The 12,472-nt window shown below is 48.3% G+C and overlaps 1 protein-coding gene across 2 annotated transcripts in view; it reads left to right on the top strand.

Moving 5' to 3' along the window:
* ARMH3 (armadillo like helical domain containing 3) overlaps positions 1-9,700 on the top strand; it is a 131,600-nt gene extending 121,900 nt beyond the window's left edge. For both annotated transcript variants that reach the window (XM_032115699.1, XM_032115698.1), the window contains exons 25-26: positions 1,281-1,397; positions 7,320-9,700. In XM_032115699.1, the coding sequence (XP_031971590.1) occupies positions 1,281-1,397; positions 7,320-7,412 (210 nt within the window). In that variant the 3' untranslated portion in view covers positions 7,413-9,700. The remainder of the gene's footprint in view (positions 1-1,280; positions 1,398-7,319) is intronic.
* Positions 9,701-12,472: the final 2,772 nt, after the last annotated feature.

The following is a 12,472-nucleotide window of genomic DNA, read 5'->3' as shown; positions in this document are numbered from 1 at the left end:
CCTAAGCAAGTTTAGATTACTTAGAATAAAGGATGTAAGGACAAGATTCAGTCCTGTAAACAGCAGGAGCTGCCAGCTGTCTAAAGGGGCGGTTGAGAGTGGTGCTTACATTGTTGGGAGTACAAGAGGAGAAGTGCAAGGGCTGCTTGTTGTTCTGGTCACTGTTGTCTTAAACCCTCTACAATGCTCTTCTTAGGATCTTTTTTGAGTTGTGATGCCTTGGAGCAGGGTCCTTTTCCTTTGCACCTTATACCATGTATCTTCCTGACTGAAGCTTATCATAAGCAGGGGCTATTGTAGTGCAAACCTCAGATGATGATATTCTGTTTAGCTCTCAGAGCAAATGGAAACAGCCTGAGAAAGAAGTTCATGTGTATAAGGGAATTGTTTCAGGCATACGTTTGCCCAGGAGTGTTGAGCTCTATGGTTCCTTGTAGAAACATTATTGTCACTAACCATCCCACAAATGCTTTGAGGAATATGTTAGTCCATGCAATGCTTTAAAGCTAAAAATCATTGTGGGAGTCCCTCTTGGTGTTCCCTAGTTAGGAAAATGAATAGTTCAGTAGCACAGAGATGTGTAACTATGAATTTGCAAGTATAGCCCAACACTGGGAGCAGAGTAGTAATAAAAGCTGGAACTGCTGTGGTTGCAGTGAAGGCCAACAGTAAAGTATCTCCTGGGCAGAAAGACCTGAATTCATGTCTTCATCTCTTTCTAAAAGCAGCGTCTGTACCAAGGCTGATCTTCTCTTAGTGCCTGTCAGAAGCTTGTTCCCATCAGAAGAGACATACGGTGCTCTGTATGGAGGCTGACCTGAGCAGCTGTAGAAGCTGGTGGTTTAGCAGGCTGTGAACAGTGATTCACAAGCCAGGAGGGAAGTGTGGTGGCAAAACTAACCTTGGAAGGACTGGGTTTGGGCAAACCTGTGTTTGTATAGTGTTTCTGTGTTGTATCTGGGTGTACGTGTGGTAATTAGCTGCTTGATTTATTAATGTGTCTAATTCTGATGACAGAAAGCTGCTGCTGTCATGGGTATAGGTTCCATCTACCATTCTCAGGAATGGAGAAATTCTGTAAATTTCAGGACTGTTCTTGGCATTAGGAAGGCTTTAGTGCCCACCTCCGTGTTGTTAGTCATGAGCCAAATATTGGCTGTTAAAGCCATCTCTGTTGTGAAAACAGGTGCCAGAGCTGTGATCTATCTCAGTCTTGCTCCTCCTGTGCTGAGGCGTCCGTGGATACTGATTCCTGTGCTGTGCTTGGCTGTTTCTGGCAGGTTTTGGAAGTGGTACGGTCCAACTACGACACGCTGACCCTGAAGCTGCAGGATGGACTGGACCAGTACGAGCGCTACTCAGAGCAGCATAAGGAGGCTGCCTTCTTCAAAGAGCTGGTAAGCTGCCTTGACTGCACAACCAACAGCCCTCTTCCAGAGCCTTTGCTTATGGCCTGGGCAGTTGTGTTTGGGGTATAGCTGAGCAGTCCTGTTACTCCACTGGACTGCCTCCAAAGACAGGGCACAAGCAGGATCTGGACAGACACTGTATGTCTTAACTGAGAGCTTCCTGGAGCTCCCTGTGTGGCTGAAGAGGAACCTCCAGGCTGCTTAGGCCAGCACTGGTCAGACAGTCTCTGTCCCTTTTGCCACAGGGATTTGCTGTGCTTTGCAGTGGTAAATTTGTATGGGGAAAAGCTGACTGAGCTGCCTGCTCCCACCTGGGGTTTAATCACAGAGCAACTTTGCTTCTTTGCTGTTGTTAAGGGGACCATGAAGTTTGGGACTGAGCAGAGCATGTGATGCCGGTGAAACACGTTCCTGCTCATTGCTTTCCTCCATCACTCACAAAATAGGGTTCCCAAGCAAAGAAAGTGAAGGCATTCCCTAGAAATGTTTCCATCTGCAAGAGGAGAAGACTGATGGTAGGAAGCCCCATAAAAATTATAGAGCAGAGACAAAAATGAGTCTAAATAGTTCAGGTTAGTAGTTATAATTCTTGAGCAAGCCAGCTTGCTTACCCTGCTCCAGAGAGCCCTGATGGAACTTTTCTTGTCCAACAGCCACATGAGCATGGAGGCAGTGTTTTGGTAGTGGCTGATGTCCGAGGGAAGCTTCACTCTTGAATCATTACAGCTTCAGCAAAGGGAGGGATCTCTAACTTTGGCAGCCTTCTCAACCAGTCTGGGAACTTATTCTTTCTCCCAGCTCTGTCCCTGCTGATTGATGAGTAATTGATGCCTGCCCACTCTGTCACGAGTCTCCATGAGTTTGGGCATGTTGTGCATCCCTCTGTCAGCTCTGCTCCAGAACAGGCATCTGAATTGGTTTTGTTTCCTTTTATAGAATGCTTTTAACTGTCTTGGGGTCATTCCAGCCCTGACATTGGGTAGTATATGGGCAAAACCACTTGCAATTGCTTCTGTGCAATTTTTCAGTGTTTTTTTGTGCTTGTTTTTGTCTCTCTGGCCTGCTGTTTGATCCAGCTTTCCTGGAATACATGCAAAGAAATTTGGCCATAGCCTTCCTGTGACACAGGCTTCTTCTATTACTGTACCCTGGAAGAAAACCACATTTCTGTTTCTGTTGTCATCTCTTCTGTCCCAAGGGCTCGCACCCTCAGCCAGCATCTCTTTCCCCAGCCTCTTGGCCACATGACTGCTCTGCTTCCTTCATGTTCCACTTTCCACTTGGCCTGGCAGAAGCTCAGGCTGATCATGCCAATTGATTAAAATGACATTCGCAGTCCTATGATCATCACAGCCACAACAGACTTCACCTAAATTATTTTCTTCCTAGACCAATTTCCTTTTTTTTCAAAATCCCAATTTTGTATCATTTAACAATCTGTTTGTCGTAACCAGCCTGTCAACTCCCATCTGAAAATTGCCCATCCAGGTACCCCTGGGACCCTCCCCTCAAGAGGATATAAAAGGCATATAAAAGCCTGAATAATTACTGTATAAATGTGCTGATTTGACCCAGTTGTGAATCTGTTTAATCCACATCTCTAGATGCCCTGAGAATTGGGACCCTATTAAATGTTCTTTACTCACAGCTACAGAAAATCCCCTGCATTCCATTAAGCTGTTCCCTCAACACAGCAGGAAATTAACCTGATACGTTATGATTTGTCTTCAGCAAATCCAGTTGGCCTCCCAGCCTCCTTGCTCTGTTTTTCTCTAGGTGCACAGTAACTGATGGCTTTATTAATTGTTCAAACAACTCATCAAAAAGGCCCTAATCTGCCCTGTCCTCCCCATAGCCTCTTCAAACCAGGTACTTGCTTGCTTTTTGTGAAGCTTCTGAGTCTTTACTTCAGGTTCTGATGCTTGTCTGATGTTGGATAATAGCCCCCTGCCCAATGCTTTGTGTTTAACCTCTGAGGTTTACAGGATGTCATGGAGGGGGCAGAGGGAAGTTGCTGCAGTTCTCTTTGTGGGCTGTACCAAAGGAGGAGGGCTGGTGGTGAACTACAGGTTTCCAAATTCACAACGGTCCCATCAGGTCTTCCTGGACAAGGATCTCTTTGCAAGTAATTCTTTCCAGATTCCACCAGGTTTTTTATCACTATCTGTGAATGCATCAAAGCAAACCCTTCTTGGGTGGGGAACGACACAGAGGAGACATTTTCCTTTTCAGCTGCCTTTTTATATCTCTTTGCTCCCATTAAGTAGGTGAGCAGAAGCTTCCCCAAGCCATTCTGTGGGCTCCTTTATGCTTAGAAATTTTGTTCTCACTCCTTTGACCTGCTTTGCTAATGCACTGCTTCACTTCTCTTGCTTTGCCTCAGTACTGCTCTTTCTTGCTAATCCCGAAGAAAAATCTGCTTTCTTCTCCCATTCCCTTTACACAGAGGTTTTTAAAGGCTGCGATACTGCAGCCACATTGTGGTGGAAGGTGATGTGCAGATTGTTTTATCAACGGGGTTTTTTGGCATGTTGTGCTGCCTTTGAGGGGCTAAAGGAAGGAAGTTAGGAAGTTTTCTAACACTTTTTATTTCTTTTCCTTTGAAGCGTCAAGGATGTCATTTAAGGTCTGGGCTGCTTTGACAGAATGAATGGTTTGGATGTGAGCTTTTGGACCGTCACATTGCAGCTGGAGGAGTGTGTGGAAAGAGATTTCAGTATTTTTCCAAAACATTCACTGTCTTTGCAGTTAGACAGGTTTCATCAGTCTCAACATAGTCTGATTAGGGATTGATTTCTATGGGGGAAATTATATTAATTTGACTTTTAATTAAATGCAGTAGTCAGTGTAAACCTTCTTCCCACTGTACAAATAAATTAAGGGCTGCTTGTTGATTAGAAATAGGTTTAATTGATGAGACTTGCTGTGAAATAGGAGTGTCAGTACAACCTTGCACACTTCCAGCTCTAATGACACAAAAGCAGAACTGAATCGTGTTTTCCCCCCATGGTTAATGCCATTGTTTCATCCATTCTTTCATTCGTTCATCCTTCTCCAGATGATGTCAGTGTTTCATGCATTTCCTATTTCTTCAAAGTTTGTGGACTAATAGTAAGAAAACAATTTAAAAGCTCTTCTGGCCCTAATGCTCCTGGTTACTCCATGCAGAAGCAAGAGAGGATGTGCTCTGCTTGTACTTCCTTGCAGAATGAATGTTAAAGCTCTGACCCTAATTTCTGCAGTTTTGGGGCCCTTGTGTAAGCCAGTCTGGAGGGATCTGGTAAATTCCAGGCTGGCAGCCAGGCCTTGGCTGCCCACTGCACCATGAGCTAGGAGGAGTCCTGGGGTGTATTGTTATGGAGCAGCTTAGGTAGACTACAGGAAGCTTCTGAAGTTTATCCTTGTTACAGACTGACACCTCCCTGTGTAACTGTCTGGTCTTCCAACTCCAGAAGGGAGATGAGCTCTGGCTCCCTGTGCTGAGCTCTGGTGCTGGAGATAACTTGATTTAACTCTAATTTGAGCTACTCTTACCTTTTAAGCGGGTTGGCTCAGGCTGCCTGATTTCTCACAGCAGAAGAAATGCTGGGCAGAGATTTGTGTAAACGTCACTCTTGTGTGTTACCATGCCCACTCTTCTCCCCAAGTTGCGTTGAGGCAGATCTGCATCCATCTAGACTACTCTTGACCAAAGTCTGTGTCTAAAGCTTCTCTTGAAACCTGAAGTTGTCTTTAAATGAAGCTAGCTCCGCAGGAGCTCCAGGTGAGCTATTCACTGCTTCACAGCCCATAGGTTTTTAAAAGTACTTCCTCTTTTCCTGTGTAAATCTTCTTTGTCTTAAATTAGGCTGAATATTTCTTGCCCCATCCCTGGGGAGCCAGATAAATATTACTCACTGTTCTCTTTCTGACCTCATTTTACATAATGGAGTGTGTTTGTTCTGTTCCTCCTTCTCTTTGCAAACTAATCAGACTAATTAATTTCTTGTGCTTTATCCTATAGCTACAATTTTTGCTAAGCCCTGTGTTCTCATTGTGCCACTCCAGCCTCCCTTTCCGGGCTTGCAGAGACTCCTTGGAGACCTTGATTCGTATACAAGCTGGGAATGTTCTACTGTTGGTGCCTGGCCTCTGGCAGCAGTTCCTGGGGCCAGGAGCTCATTCCTGCTTGTTCTTTCTGTTGTTGGGACCCACAGAAATGTTTCTAGTCAGAATAAGGATACTGGCTTACACTACGTGTAGCATCTTTCCCTTTTCTTCAGGCAGTCACTTTCCCCAGGGCAGAGGACTCCCCACAGCTTGTTACCCTTGTTCTTTCCTTCTTGTAAGAACTGACTGGATCACTGGCATGGGAGCACTTGGTAGGACTGGGACCAGATCCTGTCAGTGGGACTCCTGTCTCCTGGCAGCACTGCCAACCAGTGTTCTGGAGACCACTTGCAGTGGTGTTTAACACAGGGTACAACCTGTGGTTATCTTGCAAGACATGGTCCCAAACTATTTGAGGATGGAGTAAGTAAAAAGACACCTAAAGAAGAGAGTTGAGGGGGTGCTCCAAGGGAACAAAGATGCTTGGAGTCTCTGCCAGCCATCCTGATGAAGGAGAGTTTGTGGTTTCTGCAGATGACGTAAAACTTAAGTGCTTTGTCTTTAAGGCTAGACATCTTTTCTGGCATGCTCAGGTTGTTAGGGTCTATGCAATGGGGCTCACTGGGGCTCATTTCGCAACTTTCCCTGTTAACCTTCCAAGTTTTGGTTTCCTTCCCTCTCTTACACAGTTCTGCCTTTTGGGTAGCTTTCTGCCCTTTCCCTCTTTTTCTCTCACCAGGGCAGCAAGTGGGACCCTTGGCAGTATGTGTGTGTGTGTGTGTGTGTATATATATATATATATATATATATATATATATATATGTCCTCTTCCAGCCCCCAGTGCTGGATTCCTCATTATGCATCTATATAATTCTTCCCCCAGTGCTTTTATAAAGCACAAAACACTAACCAGGTCAGCAACAACCTTATTATCACAGGCTCCAAGTCTCTGGGAACTGTAATCCTGTTGTTTGGATGAGCTTGTGTCAGTTTTGCTTTCTGTCACTGCTGCACAGTTGCTGACACAGATGATGTTTGACTTTGTTTTCTCGTTGCCAAGTGTAGCTGAGACCGAGCCCAGTCTGGGGCCTCTGTGTTTGGCCAATGAGTCTGCAGGCATGAGGGGGGAAGGGAACCTGCTGTCAACAGGGTTGCCCAGCTCTTCTTCATGCTTTGTGGGTGACCAGAAGTCTGGGTGTCACTGAGGAGGTGTCTCTTCTTCAGAGACAGTGAGTGAGCCAGCTGCATGTGTACGGCACTCAGAGTACACACAGCTGGCTCTGGACCCGGGGATTTCTTGCCAGCCTGGGTGATAATTTGTGTTCACAGCACAGTGGCATGGCCTCTGTCCTTTCCTTCAGTCTGTATCTTTGGCTCTGTGGGCTCTGGAGCAGGACAGAGGCCATGGCACTGCATTAATCTGGGAAATGCCGGCTGGCACTCCAGTGGGCACTGATAGAATATGATCTTCAAGCTGCAACCTGGGAGTGCTCATTTCCCCCATCTCTTTGCCCCAGAACAGGAAACACATCATAGCTTGTGCATTCACGTAGAGCATCTTTTCCCATTCCTGTCTCATTGGGAATTGATTCTGCTTGCTGGGATGTCACTGTAGACATTCCTGTTTTTCCAAGAAACGGCTGAAACCTCAGCATTTCCTTGCTAGAGTCTCAGTGAGAGCTTGCTGCAGCAATTTCTGTGGAGCTGTAAATGCAAAACAGCTTCATGCTGAGCATGGAGGTCAGCAATGTCAAAACTACCAGGCTCATGAGGAGCCAGGAGGAGTCCCGTGGCTAAAACATCTCGTTTTGTTTCTGTCAGGTTCGGTCCATCAGCATCAATGTGAGGAAGAACCTTGCTTTCAACACGCTGAGCCAGGAACTGCTGCTGAAGGAATTCTCTACGATCTCCTGAAGCGGGGCCACTGCCGCTGCGCCGGCTGAGCAGAGACGGGCCCATGTGGGCAGGGACACTCCAGCTCTGCGGCCGGTCGCCCCTTGCCTCCTGCCTGCAGAAGGGACTGTGTTTCTTTTAGGGGAACGCCTTGCTGCTGTGTGTTTGATCCCGAAGGAATGTGTTTTCAACAGAACTTGGGCTGAGGAGAGGTGATTGGCATGTTGAGGAGGAAGCAATTTTTTATGGTGCCACAGGAGTGGGCAGCCGCTCCTGTGACATAGCAATGGGAGATTCCCTCCACAGCCTCAGGGAAGATGCACTGGAAACCTTTGTAGCAGAGCTGGGGAGAGCTCACAACTGAAATAATAAAACCAGCCCAGCTGCGTGAAACTGTTCTGGGTAGAGATTGCTCACCTGCTCTATGGGGAAAGCTCTCTGATCCCAAGTGAGGGCTGTTCTTTTCCATCAGCCTGTGTCAACGTGTCCTCCTGTAATGTAAGTCAAATCTACTCCCATCCCATTGGGAATGGCTTTGGATTATAAAACAGTTTCCCCAAGGAGCAGGCCTTGCTTACTGCTGTCTCCTGATGTCAGAAGGTATCACTTCAACCAAGCCATCAGATTACTGGAGAAGGGGAAACTTTGCCTCCAAGGCTGTTGGCTTACAGGGTCCAGGGTGAGCCAGTATACAAGAATATGGGTCATCAAACAGAGCACTTTGTTACTGGAGACCAGCTCTGCTTGGGGTCACTGTTCCTTGCCCCACCTCATCCGCTGTTTCTGAGGTAGAGGGACATTTTTAGATATTTGGTTTTCATGGGGCAGAGGAGAGGCTGACTCCTCCCCACTCACCTTATTGCCCATCAGAGACTGCTTTACGACAATCCTCCTCTTCCGCACAGGAACATCTGCCTTGCACATGTTTGCAGGTGCCTGGTGACCTTCATGCATGAAGTCGTCTCCAGTTTTTCCCTTGTGTGTAGCACACAGTTAAAATGCATCTGGAGAAGTAGTGACTTCACTTTCTTGCCCCTCCTCTCTTCACCAAGCGACTTACAGCCCCGGTCTGCTGAGAGCTTCCTAAGGAAGAGCTCTGGGATGATGCTGTGGGGCACAGGCAGACCCTTCTGCTCCAGAGCAGGTGCTTCAGAGGTGCCCAGATCTGGCAGAGCCTGTTCAGAGTGCTGTGTCGGGCTCACAGCTCAGGAATACACAACATAAACACCCGTTCCACACCTGTTCCCTGCTCATGCATTTTCAGCTCCCAGCAGTGATGTTATGATGTTAGGATCTGGCCTGACTTGGTGGACTGAAATAGAGAAGTTACTTAATCCCAGATCCACAGGGTTTTTCCCCCCCTAGAAAACAGGTGTTTTTTTTTAAAAAGTGCCTAGTCCTGCCCTTAGCCTTGTAGGTTAGTGTGAGTAATGTGAATGTCATGCTCATTTACTACCATTTTTAGGGAAGGCTTTTTCATGCTAATGTGCGTTAATTGTGTTAATGTTTCATCTTACTTGCTATGAGCACGGGAAACAGAAAGCTGTGTCCTTGGCCACCCACTGGGCACAACACCTGATGAAGTCCCTGTGTTTTCCTTGGGAGCACCGGCCTCTCTCAGCAGAAGATACTATTCCTCAGCAGGGAATTGTCTGGCTTTTAACAGCTAAACCAGACACTTACTTGCTTTCTGCCATGCAAGTATATGGAAATATGTATGTGTCAGAGGGACAGTGCTTAGGAGAGCAAGCAGGCTCCATAAAATCACTGCTTGAGAACAGGCTGGGGCATGTAGAAGAGGCAGCTTCTCCAGTGGAAAATGAGGAACAGTTGTTTGCAGCACGAGGTGCTTGTCTGGGGGGGATACAGAGGGATTTCACCTCTGAGGGGGGAGTTCCTTCTCAAGGAGACTTGAGGTGCAGTCCCCAGCATTGTGACTGTTGGAACATTGAGTCATCCAGCTGTCTCCAATGCCTCCTGTTGTCTGAGCCCATTTAAGCTGAGCCTGGACACATACATGAGAGAGTTTGGAATGAGTCTGCTTCTGACTTGGCAACCTCTGGAATTTTCAGCTTCTCGCTCTGGGCTCAGCTATCAAAAGTCTTGTCTCCCTGAGGATGCTCCCTTGCTGGGATGATCATAGAAGCCCAGGCTGTGTGTGAGATCAGCTCCGGAGCCCAGCCCTCATCCAAGTCTGAGCTGGGGAAGACTGTGATACATGTCCTCTTGTCACACTGTCACTGAACCAAGCACTGTAAATGGATGTACATACAAACCTAGAGCTCAATAAATAGCAGAGCCCTGCCTGCCCAGAGTGTGCAGTGTTTGTCATTCACAAGGGGGAGAGTGGGGTGGTTACGGGACTGGCCCTGTCACCATTTGATGGCACACTGGCTGCAGCAGGGCTGTCACCTGCCCTTGGGCTCTTCCTGCCTGTGCAGAGGGAGGTGTGGTGCTGCAGTGATGCTTTGTCCTTGGTCCAGTCTGCAGGTACCATCCAGTAGTCAGCATCCATCTTCCTCTTATGTGTCCCTGTGGCTGGCAGTAAGGAAACCATGAGCAAGGCTGAGAGCCCATAAGCAAGGGACCTGCCTGTGCATGGTGTGATGCTCTCCGCTGCTGGTGTCAGCAAACTCCTGCTCACAGATTCTGCTGCACGTTTGCCTGCTTTGTTAAACACCCTACTACTATTTGTGTTTTGAGGTCAGCTTGAACTGAGCAAAAAGTAATTTAAAGCTTAATGTTCAGCTTCAAGATGTGTGTGATGGCCTCAAACTTTCCCGCATCTGATCTGAGCAGGTGAGTGTATTTTGTTATATCTAATTCATAACTCTGTCTGTTACTGGAAGAGCTGTTTCTGAGGCTTAGAGAATGTGGGGAGAAATCATATTGCTGCCTTTAAATTATGCAGCAGCTGCAGGGAGACAAATATTTTACAAAATAATGACCGAATTCTGGAAGACAGTTGAATTTGAGCTAAACTTTGGAGGGAGTTACTAAAAACTGTTTTGTAAGTGCCACTGTGATTTTTGATCTCTTTTTCCTTAGCTCTTACAGGTCCAACTTTTCATGCAGACTTGAGAGAGAGAGGCAGCTCCTCAGGAGCTGAGTCCTCCCTGCACAGGCTGGCAGCTTCCCATGATGTTTTGTCTGTTCTTTGGGGCTGCCAGGAGCACGTAGAACCAACCCCGTGATCGTGTACAGCAGCCAGAAGGTAGAGTGCACCTTTGCCCACCTGCTGCACTTGGTTTGCAAACCTCTTTGTCCTCTTCCTTGTCATGGCTTTTGCCTGCTCTGGTCCCGTATCCACGGCACAGGGACTGAGCTGCCTTCCATGTGAGCTGCCTTCCATGTGAGCGTGTCCTGGTGTCTGTTGTGGGGTGCTTTTCTCTTCCTGCTTGAAGAATTGGACACTTCCTGCTCCAGGGTCCTGTAGACTGTTGCACGGTGGATATCAGGAGGAGAAGTCCCAGAAAGGGGTGTCTCCTAGAGGCACTTGCACAAGGGATCAACTTCAGTGTGCTCCACCTGCTTCCCCGCACTTCCCTCTCAGGGTGGAGCTGCTCTCTTTCCAGTCCAGGGCAGGCAGAGGAGTGGCTGTCCCCCTGCCAAGTCACAACTGCCAATGTGTGTATTGGGACAGTGTGTGGCCAGCAGTCAATTGTAAGATTTACAGCTGGCTCTTGGCACTCAAAGGCAGCTCTTGGTGTCAGCCCTGATGCCTTATGGCTATTTATTCTCATCTCCTGTCAAGCTCTGTTTCCCTGTTTGATACTTGCTGGGATGAGCAGGGTCATGCTGGACAGAAGTATGATGGGTTTTTTGGCAGATGAACCATTGCAGTAACCTGGAAGGAAAGAGGTAAAGCCCAGCTTTGGGAAGTGTAGAAATCCAAAGGGGCCAGGATAAGATGTGCTTTTCCCCTGGTGGCAGCTTACTAATGCCTTTGCTGATGCTTTCAGGGGGAGGGTAGACAGAAAAATAAGGAATGAGTGGAAGTCTGGACCAGGAGTCTAGAGAAGGGCTGTTGCCAGGCTGCTGAGAGTCCTTTGTGCTGGTCAGAGCCCTGGGTCTGCCCACTACAGCACAGTGTGGTTGTGCCCAGGGGGACACTGATCGAGCAGAGGGGTGATCCCAAATACATATGATAGGCAGCACACTCGAGGGAGCATTGCTGAATGCTGTTGTCTTCCTAAAGCTGCTTTGGGCCACCCTGGCAGGTGCTCAGGAATGCAGACCTCAGATCTGACCTAGCGTGGCTGTCACCCCTCAGGGTTGTGACTGACTGCAAAGAGAGATGCTCAGGATGGGGTTTCCCCAGCCTCTGCCCTACCGCTGCCCACACATCACTCAGGACCAGCAGCTTGTGCCCAGAGGAGCCCTTGCTCTCCTGGACAGAATGGTGCTCCTCTGGATCCCCTAACATCTCAGCACATTCCAGAGGGCCAGAAGGAGCACAGGGTCCTATGCTGCCCTCTCCCAGCTCGGCAGCTGCTGGAGCACGGGCTGGGCCATGCTCTGCAGCCTCTGCTCTCTGTGCTGTCCCTCCAGGGCTAATTGAATCATGTGGCTGGAAATTGAATCCAATTGAATAGATTAAATGAGCCGGGCTTGCCGCTCACTGCAGCACAGCTCAGAGCCTTGCCAAGCTGCTGCCAGAGGCTGGGAGCTCCCAGGAGTTCCGTGGGGGCAGGAAGGGGCTGGGGAGGCTGCTGGGAGATGGACACCCACTGCTCTGGGCAGCTTCTCCAGTTCTGCTGTGACAGATGAACCCTCAGCCATTTCTCAGTGACGTGCAGCCTGGCTGTGTCGCAGGGCCCACGGGTCACTCTGCTACAGGAATACGGAGGTTGGGCTGGCTCGTTTCCCTTCTGAAGCAATTAATGACTAATTAGCTGGAGCTGCCCTGCTCCAGGGTTCAGCCAGGGCCCTCCCAGCAGTGTATGGGGCCAGGATGCTCTAATGACCTGTGGCTGCTCAGAAGTTCCAATCCCATTGTTCCCCCAGCCTACAAGTGGAGCAAGTGGTGCTCCAGCAGCACCCACCTACACCACCCCAGCCCCACCCCCACCCCCTGCTTT

Source organism: Corvus moneduloides, chromosome 8 (genome assembly GCF_009650955.1).
Source record: "Corvus moneduloides isolate bCorMon1 chromosome 8, bCorMon1.pri, whole genome shotgun sequence".
Taxonomy (NCBI): domain Eukaryota; kingdom Metazoa; phylum Chordata; class Aves; order Passeriformes; family Corvidae; genus Corvus; species Corvus moneduloides.
Note: the sequence above shows the minus strand (reverse complement) of the source record. Positions and strands in the feature narration are given on the sequence as shown.